At 47.2% G+C, this 27,982-nt stretch overlaps 1 protein-coding gene across 2 annotated transcripts in view; it reads left to right on the forward strand.

Annotated features, from left to right (window-relative positions):
- The window catches only part of wdr19 (WD repeat domain 19), a 247,311-nt gene that overhangs the window by 81,845 nt on the left and 137,484 nt on the right, over positions 1 to 27,982 (forward strand). For both annotated transcript variants that reach the window (XM_072496582.1, XM_072496581.1), the window contains exons 6-7: positions 4,393 to 4,508; positions 8,347 to 8,427. In XM_072496582.1, coding sequence (XP_072352683.1) covers positions 4,393 to 4,508; positions 8,347 to 8,427 — 197 coding nt within the window. The remainder of the gene's footprint in view (positions 1 to 4,392; positions 4,509 to 8,346; positions 8,428 to 27,982) is intronic.

A 27,982-nucleotide genomic window follows, 5' to 3' on the forward strand; every position in this document is an offset into this window, starting at 1 on the left:
GGAAGGCATTGCTGGTGGGGGGCTAGGGGATCAGAGTATTCGGCGATAGCGATCTCTGATCATGCGCCACATTGGGTGGAGATGGTCCTGGATTGAGATTTTGCTGAGCTACCAGGGTACTTTTAGGGAGAAGACTTTTTGATTTTTTTTCCAATGGAAGCCAGAGGAGAAGGAGCTTTGGAGCTAGAGAGGGGACATCTCTCTCAGTTCTGTCAGAAGAAAAGCCATATAATGGAGTAAAGAGCAAGGAAACAAGTGGCAGAAATCTAAAGAACTGCTAGTTAAGGAAACTAGAGAAATTAAAAGAGGTTTCCAGCATGTCCAAAGTTAAAGGAACAGAGGAAACTGGAAGTGAAACAGGGCACTGTTCATTAAAGCCACAGAAATATCTGAGAAGCAGTAGGCTAGTGAGAAACCAGAAAAATATCTGAAGTGGTTCCAAGGTTTGTGATATCTTATCACAACCTGTGAAGAGGTAGGGGAAATAATTGTGGAACAATCGGTGATTGGATCTCCGAGTTTGTGTAAAAGGATTCAAGGCAAATTAATCCTAAAAGTAGAGTTGGGAAAACTTGGAGGTAAATCCTTGTTACAACAGTGGAGAGGAAACCTTATTTGAAAGGATAGTTGGAAACTCTGGAGGTGGATTCTTGGTTAAAACAGCTGATGGAAGGCATTGGTTGAAAGACGACTTTAAAATGTGTCTTTTTGAAAGTATAATTTGGAAACACTCGTGTGAAAATTATCTGGGGGAATTAGAGGAGAAATCCACAGAGGGTCTATTGAGTGGCATCTGCCACTTGGTTTCGGAGTGGGGTGTTGTTTGACCACACCCAACCTGTGGATTTACCGGGACTGTGTTTATTGAGAACATTATAACATAAGATATACCATGTAACCTGTGTTATCCTTGAAATCTGTTTGCAGTTGTGAAAATAAGTGGGAGTGAAGGAGTATTATAGTCAAACATTTCCTGTTTAAGAAATGTTTTTTTCTTATTGTTAAAAACCGAATTGGGCAGTCCTGTGATGCAGTTGCTCTGTGTTTTCTAAAAAAAAAAGTAAAACATAACTATCTTCTGAGCTAAGTTTCCATTCTGGGACATTCCCATCAAGTAGTAACGCTAACTGGGATTGTAATAACTTCCACCACCTTTTGAAGAAAAGAGTTCCAAAGACTCATGACCCACAGTGAAAACATTCTTCTCATCTTAAACGAGCGACCCCTTATTTTAAACTGACTCCTCGTTCTCCTACAAGAGAAAAGATTCTCTCCACATCCACCCTGTCACAACCACTCAGGATCTTGAAGGTTTTGATCAAGTAGCATTTTGCTCTTCTAAACCCCAGTGGATACAACCCTAACCTGTCCAACCTTACCTCATAGGACAACCCACTCATTCCTGGTATTAGTCTAGTAAGCCTTCTCTGACCTGCTTCTAATGCATTTACATCTTTCCTTAAATAAGGAGACCAATGCTGGACACAGTACTCTAGATGTAGTCTCACCAATGCCCTGTACAGCTGAACCATAACCTCCCTACTTTTTTGGAATTAGTTCCTCTGTCAATAAACTATAACATTGAATTTGTTTTCCTAATTACTTATTGTAGCCTTTTCTGATTCATGCACTCGGACACCAGATCCCTCTGCATCTCAGAGCTCTGCAATCTCTAAACATTTAGGCAATAAACCTTTGAATTCTTCCTGCCAAAATGGAGAATTTCACATTTGCCCACATTATACACCATTTGCTAGACCTTTATCCATTTCATTAACCTATCTATGTCCCTTTTGTAGCCTCCTTATATCTTTTTAACAATATACATTCCTACCTCTCTTTGTGTCATCAGCAAATTGAGCAACCATGGGTGGGATTCTCCGAGCCTCCGCGCCAAAATCGCAATAACCGAAATTAAGGCAGAGCAAGATTTATTGATAACAAGGGGTGAAAAGTTATCGCGATCGGCGCGGGGGCGGAGAATGGGCGTTGACACCGAAATCCGGCGCGGCACCGCTCTTGCTATTCTCCGGTCCCTGATGAATCGCGCGCGAGCGGCTACGCGGCCATTGACTGAGGCCCCCACGGCGATTCTGTGAGGACAACTGGCCGAGTTCCCGATGCGTGGTTCTAACCATGTTTTGCCTGTCTGGAACGGCCGCCCTGGTGGGGGCGGGGGGGGGGGGGGCGGGGCGCGGGGGGGGGGGGGGGGGGGGGCGGGGCGGGGGGGGGGCGGGGCGGGGGGGCGGGGCGGGGGGGGGGGGCGGGATCCTTCACCAGGGTGGGCCTCACAGACGACCAGGCAAGCGATCGGGCGGCACCGATATGCGGGCGCACGTGATCTCAGGGGAACCTACATTCCTGGTGCCGCTCCGTGGGCTGAGTTTGCCATGTCGCACGGGGCGGCCGTCACATGCCGCCGCCATGTGCATGCACGGACTTCCGACCGGAAGTGCAGGCCCCATATCCGCAACCAGAGCTGCGAGAAGCACTCTAGGGTCCTGCTAGCCCCCTGCAAATTGGAGAATCACTGGACTTTCATAAGGAAAGTGCAGGGTGAAATGACATGGGATTCTCCCGCCCCATACCTTTGGCCTCTTCATTCAGTTATTTATATAAATAGCATAAAGTTGAGATCCCAGCACAGATCCCTGACACACCCCACTTGTCACATCCTACCAACCAGAAAATAACCCATTTATGCCTAATCTGTAAGATAGCCAATCTTCTATCCAAGCCAATATGTTGCCTCAGTCAATGGCTGCGTAGGCCGCGCGCGCACGATTCATCAGGGACCGGAGAATAGCAAGAGCGGCGCCGTGCTGGATTTCGGTATCAACGCCCATTCTCCGCCCCCGCGCCGATCGCGATAACTTTTCATCCCTTGTTAATCAATAAATCTTGCTCTGCCTTAATTTCGGTTATTGCAACCTTTTATTTTCCACAATAACGTTTGATGTGGCACTTTATCAAATGTCTTCTGGAAATCTAAATGCAGTACATCCGCCGGTTCCCCAGCACATGCGATTTCTTCAAAGAACTCCAATAAATTGGTTAAACGTGGTTTCTCTTTCACAAAATCATGTTGACTCTGCCTGATTACCTTGAATTTTTCTAAGTGCCCTACTATAACATATTTAATAAAAGCTTCTAAACCTTTTATAATGACAGTTATTAGGCTAACTGGCCTGTAATTTCCTGCTTTCTGCCTTCTCTCGTTTTGAATAAAGGGGTTTCATGTGCTATTTTCCAACCTAATGGAACCTTCTCCAAACCTTAGGAATTTTGGAAAATTAAAACCAATACACAACTATCTGAGTAGCCACTTCTTTCAAGACCTTGGGGTGAAGTCCACCTGGATCTGGGGATTTGTCAATCTGCAGTCTCCAAATGTGGATACCTTGTAGTTTCTTCCCAGTAAATCAGTCTGGCCCCATTTAATCTCTATAGCAATAAATCCACCCAAGCTTGCTGTCTCTCAGATTTTAGAACAGGTTCCATGACTCCCTTCATTTTATCTCAAATTAAAGACAAGTCCCAAAACATAACAATCTTTATAAACCTCATAATTGTAAGAGAAAGAGCATGAGCAAGGAGCTGAGGCCATTGCAGCCTATGCTGCAAGGCCTTTCAGGGTAGGAGTTGTTTAGGATGGTGGTCTCTCTGCTGGAGTGGGAGCTGCTAACAATGGTCTCTCTGGAGCTGCTTAGGGTTGTGGGCACAGAGCAAGGGACGCAGAAAACATGGGCATGTTTTGAGAGAGAGGAGCAGTAGCAAGGGGCAGGTCGCATGGGAGTTTAACTTCAAGTACAGTGTATGCGGGGCGGGGGGGAGCCATGGGATTCATACACACAGTCTTCATCTATGTTGAGGAGTGGCACAGAGGGAGGGGAGGACCAGGCACTGACAACTCGACTGCAGTAACAGCAGGAGGGCCAAACTCTAGGTGGGTACCAGTGAAATATGACTAGAGGACTGACAACAGCCTGTCCACGACCAGGTATATATTGACTACCTGGAAATATCCACATGACGGTGTCAGCTGTTTTCACTGACTTATGCACCCTGCTTCAGGATAAGCTGCGACTATGGGTTTCAATGTGCACCCAATACCTGTGGCCCTGGAGATCAGTGTGCACTAAACCTTTATGCTTCCCGCCTTTCCAGGAATCCACTGGGGACATGTATGGAGTTTCCCAGGCAGCACCCAGTTGTCCCGTGGCCCAGTTCTGCTCCGACAACCCTTACAATTATTAGTCTGGAGTGGTTTAGCATTCGTATCCCAAAGGTGAAATTAAACCATGTTATACCCATTCTGTTACTGAGTCACTTGTCTATTATTCATTTTAGCAGGGATTAATCTTTATTTCTTCCTTCACACCAATATCTCAGGGAAGCACACAAAACGGATCACTTGTGGTTGCTGGAGTTCCCAGAACCTGCTTGCATTGGGTAGTGAAGACAAGACGATAACTGTCAGCAACCAGGAGGGAGATACCATTCGTCAGGTGAGTGAGGGAACATCCCAACCTGGATTTGCCAGTTGGTGTCATTTTAATACCGGCGATTCATTAAAATGGACTAGCCTTAAAATGGCATTAAAATAACCCCCCAATTAGAAAACTAGTTCTAAAAGTCCACATAAAATCTATCTGGTTAGATTTATAATGGAGTTGCAGGAAAGTAGTTCATTCAAGAGATCCACATTTTAAAAAAAAATTTAAATAAATAATAATCTTTATTGTCACAAGTAGGCTTACATTAACACTGCAATGAAGTTACTGTGAAAAGTCCCTAGTCGCCACATTCCGGCACCTGTTCGGGTACACAGAGGGAGAAATCAGAATTCTAAGCTGGTCCGGGAATTGAACCCGCGCTGCTACTTTGTTCTGCATCACAAACCAGCGGTCTACCAGCCCTGTGTGCCCAATTCATTTTTTCCAATTAAGGGACAATTTAGCATGGCCAACCTGCACATCTTTGGGTTGTGGGAGCGGAACCCACGCAAACACAGGGAGAATGTGCAAACTCCACACTGACAGTGACCCAGAGCCGGGATTGAACCTGGGATCTCAGCGCCGTAAGGTAGCAGTGCTAACCGCTGCGCCACCGTGCTGCCCCAAGACATCTACATGATATGAATTACACATGAAATGAAATGAAAATGAAATGAAAAAAATAAATGAAAATCGCTTATTGTCACAAGTAGGCTTCAAATGAAGTTACTGTGAAAAGCCCCTAGCCACCACATTCCGGCGCCTGTTTGGGGAGTCTGGTACAGGAATTGAACCGTGCTGCTGGCCTGCCTTGGTCTGCTTTCAAAGCCAGTGATTTAGCCCTGTGCTAAACCAGCCCCAGCATGATGTCCAGAATGTCCAAACAAGTTCTGAATTTCAAGTGATCCAAATTGAACGTTTGGATTAATTTGACAAAGTTACAGTTCAGACCAATCTGTTGTTCTTTATGTACTGAATTATTTTAAAAATAGTGATATTTATGAAGAGAATGACAAAATGCCCCATATGACAACTTTCCCAAACCACAAGTCAATATCTGTCACCTGTGGTTCCTTTTTTAAATCTTTGAGCTATTGCCTTTTGTTGATTTTAGTAGTTAGTATCTAATTCCTTGTATAATTCCTGATGCAAATATTCAGCTATTTGGTGGCAGTCTTTGAAAGGGGCAGATTTATGATATCTGGTACCAGTTATGTGGAGACATTAGAGAAGTTGAGATTATTCTCCTTTGAGCAGAGAAGATTACAGAGAGATTTAATAGTAATGTTCAAAATTAATAAAGGTGCTGATAGAATAGTTAGGGATAAATTGTCTCCATCCTCAACACAGCCCAGTCACAAGGCCCTTCAAAGCTCTTTCTTTCTCAGCTCTTTCCTCCTCAAGTAGAGTTCCAGTTCCTACCACCACTCACAGGTTAACTACCTAACTCTCCTCCAGCAGCCACTCCCAAGCAATCTGAGTCATTTGGGTATGGTTTTCACCAGAAACTGGTGTGAATTGGTGCAAGTCCTGAGGAGCAGCTTGCTGTCCGAGGAGTATTGTTGCTCTTATCAGCCTTAGTTTTATTAGCTCTAATTCTGTCACCTTTGCTCACGAGTCGCCAGGTATCTTTCTGATACCGCCACGTGGTTCAAGTCTAAGTAATGATTAGTAATGCAGCACACCACTTAGTAAAAGTTAAATCAACGACCATTTATTATATACAGCAATAAATACTTACACAATAATCCTACTTCTAGACTACTACCTACCACTAAAGGCCAATACTTAACTTTGGTGATGGCCCACCAGGTCAGGGAAACGAATGGTCTATCGAATTGGGTCTGGCCTGCGGGATTCAAAAAGGCTGGTACGAGTCGATAGTCTGGAGCACCTATCTGGTAGCGATCGCTGGAGTAAGACTTACTTGTTTTCTTTATCGAAGGGTCTCGAAGGTTGCGAGCAGGAGAAGAAGGGTCGATCTGAACTTGGCCCCTAATTTTATAGTCCCTAGGGGCTTCCCGCCTCTCGGGGCGGACCTCGTACCTGGTTCCAAGTGATTGGACTTGGTCCCAATCACTTGGTTCGATATGCTCCAATAACGGGGCGATTCCTTGATCGGGGGGTGGTCGTCCACCTTCCTTTGTGTCAGCCACTGCTGGCGCCGAAAGGTCTGGATCGGCTTTATGTTGCTAATGTGTAGCAATTGTTCCCGGGGATGGCTGCTTACTATGCAGATGGCTGAGTTGTTGTGATGTTAATGGCTGCAGGTATCGGTCTGGGCCGACTTCCCCAGAGCCGAATACACTGTTTTGCATGCAGCTGTCCGTTTGAGTCCTGTTGGCTGATTTTCCCATCAGCCTCTTTCGTTCACCATTTTAGATCGGGGTTTGACCATTCTAATCGGGAATCAGCCATTTTAGGTGGCTACAGTATCAACGTGGTAGGTACCCGCTTAACAATTGCTGAGTGCGGAGGTGGGGACCTTCATGGGAGATGGTCGTCAGTGGGGCTTGTGCTGGGCTGGAGGGGCTCAGGTTGGGGGTCTTCTCTGAAATTGGATCTATTGACTGCTGCATTCTCTAAAACCCATGAAACAGTCACTCAGTATGTAAAAGTTAGTTTTCCCATCATAAAATTGAAATGTTCTCATCTGCACCCCGAAACCCTTTAAACAGTAAGTCAGTATGTAAGAAATACAGTTTTCTCATAATAGTGTGAAAGTGACCCCACCTGTACCCTGAACCTTTTAAAAATTCTGTCAGTTTCCTAAGTTTAAAGGTCTGTGAGATGGAGGTAAAGGTTATGCCTTTAAAATGGTGAAAACTTTTGAAGTGGTTTTTACAGTCAATTTCATTGCCTGTTGAGGTATTGTGTATGTCTAGGAGGTTGAATGCTTTGAACTGGATTGTTTAAATTGAAATTAACACTCCATTGCCTGCTAAAAGCATTGTGATTGACAGCTCGCTAGAATTTCAAAGCGATGAATCAGATTGTTTATTTTTATAACTCTGCTGGAATCCATTAGGCCCGCAGTTTCTCTAACTGCAATTTTTTTTCTGAATCTGCTGTGGATTCATAAAATCATAGAATGCTTACAGCACAAAAGGTGTCCATTCTTCCTGTTATGCCTGTGCCAACTTTCTGCAAAACCAAGTCTGCTAGTCCCATTCTCCTGTCCTTTCCCTGTGGCCTTGAAAATGTTTCACTTCAGGTTTTGGCTTTCAAAAAGGAATTATACAAGATTAAATCTGCCTCCACCACATTCTCAGGCAATGTATCCCAGACCCTGGGGCGGCACGGTAGCACAGTGGTTAGCCCATTGCTTCACAGCTCCAGGTTCGCAGGTTTAATTCCTGGCTTGGGTCACTGTCTGTGCGGAGTCTGCCCGTTCTCCCCGTGTTTGCGTGGGTTTCCTCCTGGTGCTCCGGTTTCCTCCCACAGTCCAAAGATGTGCTGGTTAGGCGGATTGGCCATGATAAATTGCCCTTAGTGTCCAAAAAAGGTAATGTAAGGTGGGGTTGCTGGATTGTGGGCAGGGGTGGAGGTCTTGGCGTAGGTAGGGTGCTCTTTCCAAGGGCCGGTGCAGACACGATGGGCCGAATGGCCTCTTTCTGCGCTGTAATTTCTATGATTCTAACTGCTTATAGGAATTTTTCTTCATGTCCCGTTGATTCTTTTTCCATTCATCTTAAATTGGTTTCATCTGGTGGTCACCCCTTTTTGGGTTGGAAACAATTTGCTCCATCTACCCTATATAGACCCCATCAGATTAAATCTAGTTCGATTGTTTAATGGTAGACTACACTTTCTCTGTTGTCCTCAGCCTCAATTGTTTCTGTTTCAACAGACCACAGTCAGAGCAGAGCCAAGTGATGTACAGTTCTCCGTGATGAAGACAGATGAACGGGCATCAGCGGGAGAAAGCACGGTGCGTTCCAAAAATAATTTCAAAGTATTTTTTAAACAGATGGATCACCCAGAAAACAACCAACAAGGCAGTTCTTTGTTGTGAAGTTGTGCCTTTAAGAAGGTACATTGAACATAAGAAAAACATTGAGACCACCAAGGCTTATTTCACTTTGAGGTGTTCTCCTCCGCCACTGGAAATGTAGTTGGGGAAATTCTGGCTTCCAAATGTTGGAAATGGAGTCATAAACAAGAACTTTTATGGCACTGGGCATCTGTCAATGGAGTGCATTGAAAATCAAGTAGCACCTTTACAATCCATCAAGAGGCAGATGATTAGCTCCCAAAGGCAGGCCAGTGCTTAGAAGAGACCCATGACTTTAAAATGTTAAGCTTTTCTATTCGCATTCAATTGTTCTGGGATCAATTGCCGTTCCTAAAATCAATTGGTCAGTGTCACTTTTTTTTTTTTATTAAATATTTTATTGAAAACTTTTGGTCAACCAACACAGTACATTGTGCATCCTTTACACAATATTATAACAACACAAATAACAATGACCTATTTTATAAACAAAAAATGAATAAATAATAAATAACAAAAATGAAAACTAGCCCTAATTGGCAACTGCCTTGTCACAAGTAACACTCTCCAAAAATATAATTTAACAGTCCAATATATAATTATCTGTAGCAACGACCTATACATACTATACAGGATATATTAACAACCCTGAGAGTCCTTCTGGTTCCTCCTCCTCCTCCTCCCCCCCCGATCCTGGGCTGCTGCTGCTGCCTTCTTTTTCCCATTCCGTCTATCTTTCTGCGAGGTATTCGACGAACGGTTGCCACCGCCTGGTGAACCCTTTACCGACCCCCTTAGGACGAACTTAATCCGCTCTAGCTTTATAAACCCCGCCATGTCATTTATCCAGGTCTCCACCCCCGGGGGCTTGGCTTCTTTCCACATTAGCAATATCCTGCGCTGGGCTACTAGGGACGCAAAGGCCAAAACATCGGCCTCTCTCGCCTCCTGCACTCCCGGCTCTTGTGCAACCCCAAATATAGCCAACCCCCAGCTTGGTTCGACCCGGACTCCTACTACTTTTGAAAGCACCTTTGTCACCCCCATCCAAAATCCCTGTAGTGCCGGGCATGACCAAAACATATGGGTATGATTCGCTGGGCTTCTCGAGCACCTCGCACACCTATCCTCCACCCCAAAAAATTTACTGAGCCGTGCTCCAGTCATATGTGCCCTGTGTAATACCTTAAACTGAATCAGGCTTAGCCTGGCACACGAGGACGACGAGTTTACCCTGCTTAGGGCATCTGCCCACAGCCCCTCCTCGATCTCCTCCCCCAGCTCTTCTTCCCATTTCCCTTTTAGTTCATCTACCATAGTCTCCCCTTCGTCCCTCATTTCCCTATATATATCCGACACCTATGTCTTTGAGATCACTCTGTCCTGCACCTCTTGTGTCGGGAGCTGCGGGAATTCCCTCACCTGTTGCCTCGCAAAAGCCCTCAGTTGCATATACCTGAATGCATTCCCTTGGGGCAACCCATATTTCTCGGTCAGCGCTCCCAGACTCGCGAACTTCCCATCCACAAACAGATCTTTCAGTTGCGTTATTCCTGCTCTTTGCCACATTCCATATCCCCCATCCATTCCCCCCGGGGCAAACCTATGGTTGTTTCTTATCGGGGACCCCCCCAAGGCTCCAGTCTTTCCCCTATGCCGTCTCCACTGTCCCCAAATCTTCAGTGTAGCCACCACCACCGGGCTTGTGGTGTAGTTCCTCGGTGAGAACGGCAATGGGGCTGTCACCATAGCCTGTAGGCTAGTCCCCCTACAGGACGCCCTCTCTAATCTCTTCCACGCCGCTCCCTCCTCCTCTCCCATCCACTTACTCACCATTGAAATATTAGCGGCCCAATAATACTCACTTAGGCTCGGTAGTGCCAGCCCCCCCCTATCCCTGCTACGCTGTAAGAATCCCTTCCTCACTCTCGGGGTCTTCCCGGCCCACACAAAACCCATGATGCTCTTTTCAATCATTTTTAAAAAAGCCTTCGTGATCACCACCGGGAGGCACTGAAACACAAAGAGGAATCTCGGGAGGACCACCATCTTAACCGCCTGCACCCTCCCTGCCATTGACAGGGATACCATATCCCATCTCTTGAAATCCTCCTCCATCTGTTCCACCAACCGCGTTAAATTTAACCTATGCAATGTGCCCCAATTCTTAGCTATCTGGATCCCCAGGTAACGAAAGTCCCTTGTTACCTTCCTCAACGGTAGGTCCTCTATTTCTCTACTCTGCTCCCCTGGATGCACCACAAACAACTCACTTTTCCCCATGTTCAATTTATACCCTGAAAAATCCCCAAACTCCCCAAGTATCCGCATTATTTCTGGCATCCCCTCCGCCGGGTCCGCCACGTATAGTAGCAAATCGTCCGCATACAAAGATACCCGTTGCTCTTCTCCTCCCCTAAGTACTCCCCTCCACTTCTTGGAACCCCTCAACGCTATCGCCAGGGGCTCAATCGCCAGTGCAAACAATAATGGGGACAGAGGGCATCCCTGCCTTGTCCCTCTATGGAGCCGAAAATATGCAGATCCCCGTCCATTCGTGACCACGCTCGCCACTGGGGCCCTATACAACAGCTGCACCCAACTAACATACCCCTCTCCAAAACCAAATCTCCTCAACACCTCCCACAAATAATCCCACTCCACTCTATCAAATGCTTTCTCGGCATCCATCGCCACTACTATCTCCGTTTCTCCCTCTGGTGGGGCCATCATCATTACCCCTAACAACCTCCGTATATTCGTGTTCAGCTGTCTCCCCTTCACAAACCCAGTTTGGTCCTCGTGGACCACCCCCGGGACACATTCCTCTATTCTCATTGCCATTACCTTGGCCAGGACCTTGGCATCTACATTTAGGAGGGGAATAGGTCTATAGGACCCGCATTGTAGCGGGTCCTTTTCCTTCTTTAAGAGAAGCGATATCGTTGCTTCAGACATAGTCGGGGGCAGTTGTCCCCTTTCCTTTGCCTCATTAAAGGTCCTCGTCAGTACCGGGGCGAGCAAGTCCACATATTTTCTATAGAATTCGACTGGGAATCCATCCGGTCCCGGGGCCTTTCCCGCCTGCATGCTCCTAATTCCTTTCACCACTTCTTCTACCTCGATCTGTGCTCCCAGTCCCACCCTTTCCTGCTCTTCCACCTTGGGAAATTCCAGCCGATCCAAGAAGCCCATCATTCTCTCCCTCCCATCCGGGGGTTGAGCTTCATATAATTTTTTATAAAATGTCTTGAACACTCCATTCACTCTCTCCGCTCCCCGCTCCATCTCTCCTTCCTCATCCCTCACTCCCCCTATTTCCCACGCTGCTCCCCTTTTCCTCAATTGGTGTGCCAGCAACCTGCTCGCCTTCTCCCCATATTCGTACTGTACACCCTGTGCCTTCCTCCATTGTGCCTCTGCAGTGCCTGTAGTCAGCAAGTCAAATTCTACATGTAGCCTTTGCCTTTCCCTGTACAGTCCCTCCTCCGGTGCTTCCGCATATTGTCTGTCCACCCTCAAAAGTTCTTGCAGCAACCGCTCCCGTTCCTTACTCTCCTGCTTCCCTTTATGTGCCCTTATTGATATCAGCTCCCCTCTAACCACCGCCTTCAACGCCTCCCAGACCACTCCCACCTGGACCTCCCCATTATCATTGAGTTCCAAGTACTTTTCAATGCACCCCCTCACCCTTAGACACACCCCCTCATCTGCCATTAGTCCCATGTCCATTCTCCAGGGTGGGTGCCCTCCTGTTTCCTCCCCTATCTCCAAGTCCACCCAGTGTGGAGCGTGATCCGAAATGGCTATAGCCGTATACTCCGTTCCCCTCACCTTTTGGGATCAATGCCCTACCCAGCACAAAAAAGTCTATTCGCGAGTAGACTTTATGGACATAGGAGAAAAACGAGAACTCCTTACTCCTAGGTCTGCTAAATCTCCACGGGTCTACACCTCCCATCTGCTCCATAAAATCTTTAAGTACCTTGGCTGCTGCCGGCCTCCTTCCAGTCCTGGACTTCGACCTATCCAGCCCTGGTTCCAACACCGTATTAAAATCTCCCCCCATTATCAGCTTTCCCATCTCTAGGTCCGGAATGCGTCCTAGCATCCGCCTCATAAAATTGGCATCATCCCAGTTTGGGGCATATACGTTTACCAAAACCACCGTCTCCCCCTGTAGTTTGCCACTCACCATCACGTATCTGCCCCCGTTATCCGCCACTATAGTCTTTGCCTCGAACATTACCCGCTTCCCCACTAATATAGCCACCCCCCTGTTTTTCGCATCGAGCCCCGAATGGAACACCTGCCCCACCCATCCTTTGCGTAGCCTAACCTGGTCTATCAGTTTCAGGTGCGTTTCCTGTAACATAACCACATCTGCCTTAAGTTTCTTAAGGTGTGCGAGTACCCGTGCCCTCTTTATCGGCCCGTTCAGCCCTCTCACGTTCCACGTGATCAGCCGAGTTGGGGGGCTTCCTACCCCCCCCCCCCTTGTCGATTAGCCATCACCTTTTTCCAGCTCCTCACCCGGTTCCCACGCAGCTGTATCTCCCCCAGGCGGTGCCCCCCTGCCCATCCTCTCCCATACCAGCTCCCCCCTCTCCCCAGCAGCAGCAACCCAGTAATTCCCCCCCTCCCACCCCCCCCGCTGGATCCCCCGCTAGCGTAATTACTCCCCCCATGTTGCTCCCAGAAGTCAGCAAACTCTGGCTGACCTCGGCTTCCCCCCGTGACCTCGGCTCGCACCGTGCGACGCCCCCTCCTTCCTGCTTCTCTATTCCCGCCATGATTATCATAGCGCGGGAACCAAGCCCGCGCTTCTCCCTTGGCCCCGCCCCCAATGGCCAACGCCCCATCTCCTCCACCTCCCCTCCTCCCCCATCACCACCTGTGGGAGAGAGAAAAGTTACCACATCGCAGGATTAGTACATAAAACCCCTCTTTGCCCCCCACATTCGCCCCACCACTTTGTTCGAACGTTCTTTTTAATAACCCGCTCATTCCAGTTTTTCTTCCACAATAAAAGTCCACGCTTCATCCGCCGTCTCAAAGTAGTGGTGCCTCCCTCGATATGTGACCCACAGTCTTGCCAGTTGCAGCATTCCAAATTTTATCTTCTTTTTATGAAGCACCGCCGTGGCCCGATTAAAGCTCGCCCTCCTTCTCGCCACCTCCGCACTCCAGTCTTGATAAACGCGGATCACCGCGTTCTCCCATTTACTGCTCCGAGTTTTCTTCGCCCATCTAAGGACCATTTCTCTATCCTTAAAACAGAGGAATCTCACCACTATGGCTCTGGGAATTTCTCCTGCTCTCGGTCCTCGCGCCATCACTCGGTATGTTCCCTCCACCTCCAACGGACCCGCCGGGGCCTCCGCTCCCATTAACGAGTGCAGCATCGTGCTCACATATGCCCCGACGTCCGCTCCCTCCACACCTTCAGGAAGACCAAGAATCCTCAGGTTGTTCCTCCTTGCGTTGTTTTCCAGTGCCTCCAACCTTTCCACACATCGTTTCTGATGTGCCTCCTGCGTCTCCGTCTTCACCACCAGGCCCTGTATATCGTCCTCATTCTCGGCTGCCTTTGCCTTCACGACCCGAAGCTCCCGCTCCTGGGTCTTTTGTTCCTCCTTTAGCCCTTCGATCGCCTGTAGTATCGGGGCCAACAGCTCTTTCTTCTTTTCCTTTTTGATCTCTTCCACACAGCATTTCAAGAACTCTTGTTGTTCAGGGCCCCATGTTAAACTGCCACCTTCCGACGCCATCTTGGTTTTTGCTTGCCTTCCTTGCCGCTGTTCTAAAGGATCCACTGCAATCTGGCCACTCTCTCCTCCTTTTTCCATCCGTATCCAGGGGGGATTCCCTTCTGGTTTACCGCACAGTGTTTTTAGCCGTCAAAATTGCCGTTGGGGCTCCTATCAAGAGCCCAAAAGTCCGTTTCACAGGGAGCTGCCGAAACGTGCGACTCAGCTGGTCATCGCCGCAACCGGAAGTCTCAGTGTCACTTCTACTGAAGAGATTTAAGTTTGGCTTTTTTTGGTTTTGTTCATTCATAGAATACAAGTGTCATTGGCACTGCTCATCCCTAATTGTCCTTGAGAAGGTTATGGTGAGCTGTCTTCTTGAATTGCAACAGTTCTTGCAGTGCAGGCATATCTACAGTGCTTTTAGGGTGAGAGTTCCAGCCTTTGACATGGCGAAAGTGAAGGACGGTGATACAGTTCCAAGTCTGGCTGGTGTGTAACTTGGAGGGGAACTTGTAGGTGGATGTGATCCCATGTGTCTATCTTTGTCCTTCTGGTTGATAGAGGTCGTTGATTTGGAAGATACTGTCAAAGGAGCCTTGGCGAGTTGCAGCAGTGCATCTTGTGAATGGTACACACTGCTCCATCTGTATGTCGGTGGTGGTGGGAGTGAATGATTAGAACAAAGAACAAAGAAATGTATAGCATAGGAACAGGCCCTTCGGCCCTCCAAGCCCGTGCTGACCATGCTGCCTGACTAAACTACAATCTTCTACACTTCCTGGGTCCGGATCCCTCTCTTCCCATCCTATTCATGTATTTGTCAAGATGCCTCTTAAATGTCACTATTGTCCCTGCTTCCACCACCTCCTCCGGTAGCGAGTTCCAGGCACCCACTACCCTCTGTGTAAAAAAACTTGCCTCGTATATCTACTCTAAACCTTGCCCCTCTCACCTTAAACCTATGCCCCCTAGTAATTGACCCCTCCACCCCGGGGAAAAGCCTCTGACTATCCACTCTGTCTATGCCCCTCATAATTTTGTAGACCACTATCAGGTCACCCCTCAACCTCCTTTGTTCCAGTGAGAACAAACCTAGTTTATTCAACCGCTCCTCATAGCTAATGCCCTCCATACCAGGCAACATTCTGGTAAATCTCTTCTGCACCCTCTCTAAAGCCTCCACATCCTTCTGGTAGTGTGGCGACCAGAATTGAACACTACTCCAAGTGTGGCCTAACTAAGGTTCTATACAGCTGCAACATGACTTGCCAATTCTTATACTCAATGCCCCAGCCAATGAAGGCAAGCATGCCGTATGCCTTCTTGACTACCTTCTCCACCTGTGTTGCCCCTTTCAGGGACCTGTGGACCTGTACTCCTAGATCTCTCTGACTTTCAATACTCTTGAGCGTTCTACAGTTCACTGTATATTCCCTACCTGCATTAGACCTTCCAAAATGCATTACCTCACATTTGTCCGGATTAAACTCCATCTGCCATCTCTCCGCCCAAGTCTCCAAACAATCTAAATCCTGCTGTATCCTCTGACAGTCCTCATCGCTATCCGCAATTCCACCAACCTTTGTTCGTCTGCAAACTTACTAATCAGACCAGTTACATTTTCCTCCAAATCATTTATATATACTACAAACAGCAAAGGTCCCAGCACTGATCCCTGTGGAACACCACTGGTCACAGCCCTCCAATTAGAAAAGCATCCTTCCATTGCTACTCTCTGCCTTCTATGACATAGCCAGATCTGTATCCACCTTGCCAGCTCACCCCTGATCCCGTGTGACTTCACCTTTTGTACTAGTCTACCATGAGGGACCTTGTCAAAGGCCTTACTGAAGTCCATATAGACAACATCCACTGCCCTACCTTCATCAATCATCTTTGTGACCTCCTCGAAAAACTCTATCAAGTTAGTGAGACACGATCCCCCCTTCACAAAACCATGCTGCCTCTCACTAATACGTCCATTTGCTTCCAAATGGGAGTAGATCCTGTCTCGAAGAATTCTCTCCAGTAATTTCCCTACCACTGAAGTAAGGCTCACCGGCCTGTAATTCCCTGGATTATCCTTGCTACCCTTCTTAAACGGAGGACCAACATTGGCTATTCTCCAGTCCTCCGGGATATCACCTGAAGACAGTGAGGATCTAAAGATTTCTGTCGAGGCCTCAGCAATTTCCTCTCCAGCCTCCTTCAGTATTCTGGGGTAGATCCCATCAGGCCCTGGGGACTTATCTACCGTAATATTTTTAAGACGCCCAACACCTCGTCTTTTTGGATCTCAATGTGACCCAGGCTATCTACACACCCTTCTCCAGACTTAACATCTACCAATTCCTTCTCTTTGGTGAATACTGATGCAAAGTATTCATTTAGTACCTCGCCCATTTCCTCTGGCTCCACACATAGATTCCCTTGCCTATCCTTCAGTGGGCCAACCCTTTCCCTGGCTACCCTCTTGCTTTTTATGTACGTGTAAAAAGCCTTGGGATTTTCCTTAACCCTATTTGCCAATGACTTTTCGTGGCCCGCTTCTAGCCCTCCTGACTCCTTGCTTAAGTTCCTTCCTACTTTCCTTATATTCCACACAAGCTTCGTCTGTTCCCAGCCTTTTAGCCCTAACAAATGCCTCCTTTTTCTTTTTGACGAGGCCTACAATATCTCTCGTTATCCAAGGTTCCTGAAAATTGCCGTATTTATCCTTCTTCCTCACAGGAACATGCCGGTCCTGAATTCCTTTCAACTGACACTTGAAAGCCCCCCACATGTCAGATGTTGATTTGCCCTCAAACATCCGTCCCCAATCTAGGTTCTTCAGTTCCCGCCTAATATTGTTATAATTAGCCTTCCCCCAATTTAGCACATTCATCCTAGGACCACTCTTATCCTTGTCCACCAGCACTTTAAAACTTACTGTTCCCAAAATGCTCCCCTACTGAAACTTCTACCACCTGGCCGGGCTCATTCCCCAATACCAGGTCCAGTACCGCCCCTTCCCTAGTTGGACTGTCTACATATTGTTTTAAGAAGCCCTCCTGGAAGCTCCTTACAAACTCTGCCCCATCTAAGCCCCTGGCACTAAGTGAGTCCCAGTCAATATTGGGGAAGTTGAAGTCTCCCATCACCACAACCCTGTTGTTTTTACTCTTTTCTGAAATCTGTCTACCTATCTGCTCCTCTATCTCCCACTGGCTGTTGGGAGGCCTGTAGTAAACCCCCAACATTGTGACTGCACCCTTCTTATTCCTGATCCCTACCCATATAGCCTCACTGCCCTCTGAGGTGTCCTCCCGTAGTAGAGCTGTGATATTCTCCCTAACCAGTAGCGCAACTCCGCCACCCCTTTTACATCCCCCTCTATCCCACCTGAAACATCTAAATCCTGGAACGTATAGCTGCCAATCCTGCCCTTCCCTCAACCATGTCTCTGTAATGGCAACAACATCATAGTTCCAAGTACTAATCTAAGCTCTAAGTTCATCTGCATTACCCGTAATACTTCTAGCATTAAAACATATGCACTTCAGGCCACCAGACCCGCTGTGTTCAGCAACTTCTCCCTGTCTGCTCTGCCTCAGAGCCATACTGTCCCTATTCCCTAGTTCTCCCTCAATGCTCTCACCTTCTGACCTATTGCTCCCGTGCCCACCCCCCTGCCATACTAGTTTAAACCCTCCCGTGTGACACTAGCAAATCTCGCGGCCAGGATATTTATGCCTCTCCAGTTTAGATGCAACCCGTCCTTATATAGGTCACACCTGCCCCGGAAGAGCTCCCAGTGGTCCAGATAACGGAAACCCTCCCTCCTACACCAGCTGTTTAGCCACGTGTTTAGCTGCTCTATCTTCCTATTTCTAGCCTCACTGGCACGTGGCACAATCCTGAGATTACAACCCTAGAGGTCCTGTCTTTTAACTTTCTGCCTAGCTCCCTGAAATCCTGCTGCAGGACCTCATGCCCCTTCCTGCCTATGTCGTTAGTACCAATATGTACAACGACCTCTGCCTGTTTGCCCTCCCCCTTCAGGATGCCCTCTACCCGTTCGGAGACATCCTGGACCCTGGCACCAGGGAGGCAACGTACCATCCTGGAGTCTCTTTCACGTCCACAGAAGCACCTATCTGTGCCCCTGACTATAGAGTCCCCTATTACTATTGCTCTTCTGCGCTTTGACCCTCCCTTCTGAACATCAGAGCCAGCCGTGGTGCCACTGCTCTGGCTGCTGCTGTTTTCCCCTGATAGGCTATCCCCCCCCGACAGTATCCAAAGGGGTATACCTGTTCGAGATGGGGACAACCACAGGGGATTCCTGCACTGACTGCCTGCCCTTTGTGGTGGTCACCCATTTCTCTACCTGCACCTTGGGTGTGACCACATTTATATAACTGCGATCTATGACGCTTTCCGCCACCTGCATGCTCCTAAGTGCATCCAATTGCTGCTCCAACCGAACTATGCGGTCTGTGAGGAGCTCCAGTTGGGTGCACGTTCTGCAGATGAAGCCATCCGGGACGCTGGAAGCCTCCCAGACCTGCCACGTCTCACAGTCAGAGCACTGCACCCCTCTAACTGACATTGCATCAATTAATTAGTAAATTAAAATTTAAAGTTTTTTTAAAAATATATATATTTTTTAAAGTTACTGTTAACTATCTGTTTCCTAGCACTAAATTTTTACTATAAATGTGGAAGCTAAATATAGTACTCTCCGATCTCTGGCTTAGATACTCTCTAAATTATAATTAAGTAATTGTGTTTAATTAGTTACCAATGCTTAATTTTTTTAATTTAGTGTAGATTCCCAACCAGCTTTTCTGTGATGTCACTTCAGTTCCCCCCCCCCACACACACACACACAATTTGAAAAGGTAATAAAAGTAAAAATGAGTAAAAATCACTTACTTACCTTCTGAGGGTCTGAGATGTTCTCAAGTTCTCTCCCTGACAGAGACTGCTCCTCCTCCTCCGAACGGCTCCCGAAACTAGGCCGCGATCTTTTATAATCTCCGCTCCGACTCGCAGCTCCCGCTCTTTTTAAATCTCCGCTCCGACTCGCAGCTCCCGCTCTTTTTAAATCTCCGCTCCGACTCGCAGCTCCCGCTCTTTTTATATCTCCGCTCCGACTCGCAGCTCCCCCTCTTTTTAAATTAGGTTGGTGGGTGAGGTGCCAATCAAGCGGGTTGCTTTGTCCTGGATTATGCTTCTCCTGTGTTGTTGGAGTCACACTCATCCTGGCAAGTGGAGAGTATTCCATCAAAGTCCTGACTTGTGCCTTGTAGATGGTGGACAGGCTCTTGGGAGCCAGGCAGTGACTTACTTGCCCCAGAATTCCCAGCCTCTGATCTCTTGTAACCACTGTATTCACATGTTTGGTCCAGTTTCAGGTCAATGGTAGCCCCGTGGTGCAAGATGGTGCCGTGGAAATTTTCCTGGCCATGGGAAATGTGGAACTGGTGGAATTTCTGGCACGGAATGTCACCTCAACAATTCCACCTCTGATTTAGAACTCCGCAGCCCAGGAGTTTTGGAACCATGATATTTCAAGGGTCATTGTTCTTGTAAAATTGAGAGCTGTGGAGCCCTTCTTCTGTTCATAGGTCTCAATATTATGACATAAAGATATGCAGTGTAAAAAATCAACTCATCTGATGATTTAAATTCTAGCATAAATTACTGATGTTCCCCCGACCCCTTGTAATCTTGAGAACAATAAGATAATCTTTTGTGTCTCAAAGATTGTTTTCAGCTTAAAGTAACCTATTCAGTTTTCTGAGAATAAACATGCATTTGAAATGTGGAGGTGATGTCAGAACATAGATTACAAGTGCAGCTGTTTTGTAGTTGCTTGTTCTCCAAAGTGCGAGTGTAGCGTTACCCTGGATCAAGGTTCTTTAGAAGACTTGAAAATAGCTTCTATTTAAATAATCAACTTGATGTAGGCTGGAAATGGTTCCCATTCTGAAGAAGGATCATCATTGACCTGAAATGTTAACTCTGTTTCTCTCCGCAGATGCTGCTCTATCTGCTGAGTATTTACAGCATTTTTTGGTTTTATTTCATACTTGTAGCATGGCGGTAGTTTGCTTTTGGAAATGCTTTTATTAACTAATAATCAACCCACCACAGCTGACAAGACATCACATGCATGCTTCCAGCAAGATTCAATGAATAGCTGACTGGAGCAGAAAACCCAGCCAATTTTGAGACGGGTCAAGGGGGGAATAGGGATTCTTTCTTTAACCAAAAAGTGCTGAGAGCATTTGATTTACTCTGGCTGAGATCAGTTAATTCAGTACAGATGAACATACGACCTAGGAATAGGTCAACCGGCCCTTTGAGGCTGCTCCACCATTCAATAAAACTATGGCTGATCTGATTGTAAATTCAACTCCACATTCCCGTTGACCCGCATTAACCCTTCACCCCCTTGCCTATCAAGAATCTGTATCCCTCTGCCTTAAAAATATTAAAAGACTCTGCTTTCACTGCCTTTCAAGGAACAGAGTTCGAAACACTTACAACCATCTGAGAGAAAATCTTTCTCCTCATCTCTGTCTTAAACGGGCAAACCCTTATTTTTTCATATTGACCTCTAATTCTAGATTCTCCTACAAAAAGAAACATCCTTGCCACATCCACCTTGACAAGACCCCTCAGGTCTTGTATGTTTCAATCAGGTCGCCTCTTACTCCTCTAAATCCCAGCAGATACAAACCAACTTGTCCAACCTTTCCCCGTAAGGCAACCTGCCCATTCCAGGTATTAGTCCAATAAAGCTTCTCTACTCTGCTTTCAATGCATTTTCATCCTTCCTTAAATCAGGAGAACATAGATACATAGAAGATAGGAGCAGGAGGAGGCGTTTTGGCCCTTTGAGCCTGCTCCACCATTTATCACGATCATGGCTGATCATGCAACTCAATAGCCTAATCCTGCTTTCTCCCCATAGCCTTTAATCCCATTCTCCCCAAGTGCTATATCCAGCCACCTCTTGAATATATTCAAAGTTTTAGCATCAATTATTTCCTGTGGCAATGAATTCCACAGGCTCACCACTCTTTGTATGAAGAAATGTCTCCTTATCTCTGTCTGAAATGGTTTACCCTGAATCCTCAGACTGTGACCCCTGGTTCTGGACACACCCATCATTGGTAACCTCTTCCCTGCATCTCCCCTGTCTAGTCCTGTTAGAATTTTATAAGTCTCTATGAGATCCCCCTCATTCTTCTGAACTCCAGCGAGAACAATCCCAACCTAGTCAATCTCTCCTCATATGACAGTCTCGCCATCCCTGGAATCAGTCTGGTAAACGTTCGCTGCACTCCCTCGAGAGCAAGAACATCCTTCCTCAGAGAAGGAGACCAAAACTGTACACAATACTCCAGGATAAAAGCAAATTACTGCGGATGCTGGAATCTGAAACAAAAGAGAAAATGCTGGAAAATCTCAGCAGGTCTGGCAGCATCTGTAGGGAGAGAAAAGAGCTAACGTTTCGAGTCCAATGACTCTTTGTCAAAGCTCCACAATACTCCAGGTGTGGTCTCACCAAGGCCCTGTACAATAGCAGCAACACATCCCTGCTTTTATACTCAAAACCTCTCACAATGAAGGCCAACATACCATTAGCCTTCTTTACCGCCTGCTGCACCTGCACCAGTACTCCCGATCTGGTATCATCAATGTCTAACTGAAGCATAATCTCTCTACTTTGTGTTCAATTCCCCTCGCAATAAACAAAAACATTCTATTAGTTTTCCTAATTATTTGATACATCTGCATACTAACCTTTGGCAATTTATGCACAAGAACACCCAACCCCTTCTGCACCTCAGAGCTCTGCAATCTCACCATTTAGAAAATATGCTTTTTTATTCCTCTTGCCAAAATGGACAATTTCACATTTTCTCAGTTAAACCCCATTTGCCAGATCTTTGCCCATTCACTTAACCTATCTATATCCATTTGTAGCCCTCTTATATCCTTTTCACAACATACTTTCCTCCCCGTCTTTATGTCATCAGCAAATTTAGCAACTATCTCTTCAGTCCCTTCATCCAAATCATTTATATAAATTGTAAAATGTTGAGGACCCTGCACTGATACATGTGGCACACCACTCATTACAGCTTGCCAACCAGAAAATGACCTATTTATGTATAGAACCATAGAACCATAGAAACGTTATGGTGCAGAAAGAGGCCATTCAGACCATTGTGTCTGCACCAGCCAAAAAAAAAACCAGCCACTCATTTCAATCCCGCTTTCTAGCACTGGGCTAGTAGTCTCACAGGTTACAGCACTTTAGATGCAGATCCAGATACCTTTTAAATGAATTGAGCATTTCACCCTTAATCACCAACGTAGGCAGTGAATCCCAGATGCCCACCACTCCTGGGTGAAAAAGCTTTTCCTCCCTGCTAATCTTTCTACCAATCATCTGTGCCTCCTGGTAATTGATCCTTCAGCTAGGGGAAACAAGTCTTTCCTGTCAACTTATCTAGGCCCCTCATAATTTTGTACACCTAATGGTCACCCATTCGCCTCCTCAGTTCTAAGGAAAACACTCCTTGCAGTTTTCAAGCCCTAGCAACTTTCTTACAAACTTCTCCTGCATTTTCTCCAGAGCAATTAAGTCCTCCCTATAATGTAATGACAATACCTTGCCCAAAAAAGGAAAGCATTCCATATGCTTTCATGACCAATGTGTCCATCTGTCCTGAGTTCTTCAAGGATTTGTGGAAATGCACTCCAAGGTATCTCATTTTCTCAACCCCTCTCAATATCTTCCAGTTATATTGAGTATTCACTTGTTGTGTTTGCCCTCCCCAAAAACTGCTCTGGATTGAATTCCATTTGCTACTTCTTTGCACACTCAACCAAACCATTGATATAATTCTGGAGTTGAGAGCTATACTCTTCACTATCAACCACACAGCCAACCTTTGTATCATCTGTAAATTTCCCAATCATGCCTCCCACATTAAGTCTTTACGTCATTAATATATACAACAAGTAGCAAGGGTCCTCAAGACTGAGCCCTGTGGAACACTACTGGAAACTGTTTTCCATTCACAAAAACCCCCCATTGATCACTACCCTTTGTTTCCTATCACTAACCCAGTTTTGGATCCAACCTTCCACCGTATACCATGAGATTTCACTTTTCTGATTTGCCTACCTTGTCAAATGTCTAACTGAAATCCATGTAGACAACATGGGCCCTCGCCTTATCTCGTGAGGATTGAAAAATAATCCTCAGAGCATCTGCTAATTCCTCTCTGGCTTCCTTCAACAGCCTAGGATACAATCTAGCTGGTCCTGGCGGTTTATCCACCTTCAAGGATGCCCGTCCCTCCAGTACGTCCTCCCTCTGTGCTTATTGTATCTAATATTTCACACTCCATCTCTTTAACTAGAAAGTCTGCATCATCCCTCTCCTTAATGAAGACAGAGGCTAAGTACTCATTGGGAGCCCTGCCCACATCTTCTGAATCAACCTACAAGTTACCATGTACATCTCTAAAAGACCCTACCTTTTCCTTAGTTATTCCCTTGCTCTTAATGTACAAAGAACAAAGAAAATTACAGCACAGGCCCTTCAGCCCTCCAATCGTGCTAACCATGCTGCCCGTCTAACCTAGAACCTTCTACACTTCCAGGGTCAATATCCCTCTATTCCCATCCTATTAATGTATTTGTCAAGATGCCCCTGAAACGTTACTATCGTACCGGCTTCAGCCACCTCCTTCGGCAGAGAGTTCCAGGCATCCATTACCCTCTGTGTAAAAAAACCTCCCTTGCTCATCTCCTCTAAACTTTGCCCCTTGCACCTTAAACTTATGTCCCCTGGTAATTGACTCTTTCCCCTGGGGAAAAGCTTCTGACTATCCACTCTGTCCATGCCCCTCATAATTTTGTAGACTTCTATCAGGTCGCCTCTCAACCTCCGTTGTTCCAGTGAGAACAAACCGAGTTTATGCAACCTCTCCTCATAGCTAATGCCCTCCATATCAGGCAACATCCTGGTAAACCTCTTCTGTTCCCTCTCCAAAGCCTCCACATCCTTCTGGTACTGTGGTGACCAGAACTGAACACTGTATTCCAAGTGTGGCCTAACTAAGTTTCTATACAAAAGGCTTCCGGTGCCGGCATGTAGATGGCGGTTGCACGTTAGGAAGCTCCTGCGCCAGGCTCTGGTTTTTGGATTTCATTGCCCAGTTTCAGGGGCAGATTTTGAACAAGCTGATGCAGGAAAGCACAAGGAAGGTGGGGGATGTCGAAGACGCAGAAGAAAGACGCTGAAAAGAAGGTGGCGAGCGAACGTTTGCCGTTGAGTGAACGGGTTAGCCCGGCAGCAGGAAAGATGACGGAGGCTGGATCGCTGGGCAGGGTCGCGCAACTCACAATGGAAACTCTGACTTGGGTGATAGCCGGGGAATTCAAGAGGCAGTTCACTAAGCACATGGAGGTGCTGCGAAAGGAGATGATGGCTGCGGTGAAGGAGTGGGTGGAGGAGGCGATTGCCCTGGTGAAAGCGGCAGTATCGAAGACATCAGCCGAGGTACGGGAGCAAGGAGAGAAGTTGAAGGGGGTGGAGGAACTCTATCGCAACACAGTGACCAGTTCACCTCGATGGGTTAGGATCTGCGGAGGGTGGCCGAGGCTAACAAAAGGCTCAGAGCCAAGGTGGAGAACCAGGAGAACAGGTTGAGGCGGCAGAACTTATGAATTGTGGGCTTGCCTGAGAGGGTGGACGGCCCTAGGCCGACTGAGTACTTTGCGAAGATGTTGGCAGAGCTGTTGGGGGAGGGGGAAGACCCCTCCCGAAATGAGCTGGTCAGGGCTTATCGGTCGCTCAGGCCCAAGCCGAAAGCGAACAAGTCACCAAGGGCAGTGATAATTTGCTTCTACAAGCTTCACGTCACGGAGAAGGGCGAAGCGTGAGGTGAAGTGGGAATATACCAAGACTTGAAGGTGGACCTTGCAAAAAGGTGCCTTCGGACGGGTGAAAACGGCACCCGAGGGAATGGGAGTATTCGTTTTTCCCCCTGATCCACGTGGTGTACTCAGGGATAGACTTTTTCTTGGTGGGAAGATGATATTGGCTGGGGTTAGGAGGGTGGAGTACCCGACAATTGTGATTTCGGACCATGCTCCGTATTGTTTGAATGTAATTTTGGAGAAGGTGATGTCCCAGAGGTCGGGGTGAAAAATCGACGTGGGTTGTTAGCGGATCGGAGTTTTGTGATAAGATCGGGAAGGTGATCGAGGAATGTGTGGGGTTTAATTGCACAGGGGAGGTTTCACAATTGGTGGCTTGGGAAGCTATGAAGGTAATGGTGAGGGGGGAGGATTGATTTCTTTCAAAGCTAAGGTGGACAAGGAGGGGAGAGAGAAGCGGCAAAAACTGAAGGAGATTCTGGAGGTGGATGGGGAGGTATGTGGGGGACCCGGACCTGGGTCTCTTGGCCAAGAGGAAGGAGTTGGAGGTGAGGTTCAACCAGTTGTTCACAGAGAATGCGGTTCACCAGTTGAGAAGGGTGAAGGGGAGTGGTCTATGAACATGGGAAGAAGGCAGGGCGGATCCTGGCCGGCCAGCGCCGGAGGGAGGCAGTGGCAAGGGAGATAGTTAGAGGATGGGACAAGATGGGGAAGCTGGTGGTGGCCCCGGAGCAGATCAATAAAGTATTCAAGGAGTTTTATAAGGATCTATATAGGTCGGAGGTCCCCGGGGGAGGAGCAGGGGATGAGGGAGTTCATGGACGGTTTGGAGTATCCGAGGCTGGGTGAGGAGGATAGAGCAGGGTTGGAGGGAGCGCTGGTGGAGCAGGAAGTGAAGGAGGCGATTGGGAGGATGCATGCAGGTAAGGCGGCAGAATCTGATGAGGTCCCAGTTGAATTCTATAAGAAATTTAAGGATAAGTTGGTGCCGCTGATTGTGGGAATGTTTGAGAATGTGATAGGTAGAGGTGTCTTGCCGTAAACGATGGGGCAAGCTTCTATTTTGTTGCTGCTAAAGAAGAATAAGGATCCAGTGACGTACAGGCCAATATCTCTACTGAATATAGATGCCAAGATATTGGCAAAGGTGCTGGCATCAAGGTTGGAGGGATGTGTCCCGAAGGTGATTGAGGAGGAGCAGATGGGGTTTGCGAAGGAAAAGCAGCTGTTCTCGAACATGAGGAGGTTGTTGACTGTTTCCAGCGGAGGGAAAGAAGACGGAGACACAGAGAAGGCGTTTGATCGGGTAGAGTGGGGTTACATGATGGCGGTTTTGGAGAGATTTAGGATAGGGCCGAGGTTCGTGGCATGAATGCGGCTGCTGTATACGGAGCCGATATAAGAAGCCATTGGCGAGTGTTCGCACTAACAACATGAACTCGGGGTACTTTGTACTGCACCGGGTTACGACACAGGTGTGCCCTATGTCCACACCTATTGTTTGCGTTGGCTACAGAGCCCTTGGCAATTGCGGCTAAGGAGCTCAGGGCTGTGTAAGGGGATAGTGGGGGAGTGGAACATAGGGTGTCCTTAAATGCCAGTGATCTGCTATTGTATATCTCGGAATCGACCATGTTGGTGGGGAGCATAATGGAGGTGCTCCAGAGATTCGGGATGTTCTCGGGGTATAAATTGAATTTAAGCAGGAGCGAGTGTTTTATGGTCACCCCGCCGGGAGTAGGGTGGGCTGCCATTTCGTTTGGCGCAACCCATTTTAGGTACTTGGGGGCACAGGTGGCCAAGGATTGGGGAGGGCTCCGAAAATATAATTTCACTAATTTGGTGGGGAAGGTGAAGGCAGATTTGTTGAAGTGGAACAATCTTCCTCTGTCATTGGCGGGCTGGGTGCAGGCAGTTAAAATGAATGGGTTTCAGCAGAGATTCCCCAACCCCCCCATCCTCTGTCCCATAACCATTAAACTCAGGAATAATTGTTCTCGAGTAGCTTGTTAATGAGCCTAATTGATATCCTACCAGCAGATGAGATTCCTGTGTTGAGTCTTCCCCACCCGAACTTAATGAGGGACAGTTTACCTGCCTCCAAGAATCAGACACTGGGACGCCTGCCCAATTCTCTTGTTTGACCCCACCATCATCATTCACACTCCAGCAGGCATCATTGAATTCTGCCCATAGTATCAGAAGATTCAATAACATTACAAGAAAAGCAAAGTAGCTTTGATGACCAAACTAAGTCATTGGGCCACACGATAGAAATTGGAACAAAGAAAAGACCAGAACAGGAACAGGCCCTTCCGTCCTCCAAGCCTGCGCCAATCATGATGCTTGCATGAACTAAAACCTTCACACTTACAGGGTCCGTATCCCTCTATTCCCATCCTATTTGTGTATTCGTCAAGATATCTCTTAAAACATCGCTATCGTAACTGCTTCCACCACGTCCTCCGGCAGCGAGTTCCAGGCACTCACCACCCTCTGTCTAAAAAAAACCTGCCTCGCACATCTCCTCTACATTTTCCCCTTCACACCTCTGTCCCCTAGTAAGCTTTTGACTATCCACTCTGTCCAAGCCACTCATAATTTTGTAAACCTCTATCAGGTCGCCCCTCAACCTCCATCGTTCCAGTGAAAACAATTTGAGGTTATCCAACATCCCCTCATAGCTAACACCCTCCAGACCAGGCAACGTCCTGGTAAATCTCTTCTGTACCCTCTCCAAAGTATTCACATCCTTCCAGTAGTGTGGCAACCAGAATTGTTCC

This window comes from Scyliorhinus torazame, chromosome 3 (assembly GCF_047496885.1).
Source record: "Scyliorhinus torazame isolate Kashiwa2021f chromosome 3, sScyTor2.1, whole genome shotgun sequence".
NCBI classification, from domain to species: domain Eukaryota; kingdom Metazoa; phylum Chordata; class Chondrichthyes; order Carcharhiniformes; family Scyliorhinidae; genus Scyliorhinus; species Scyliorhinus torazame.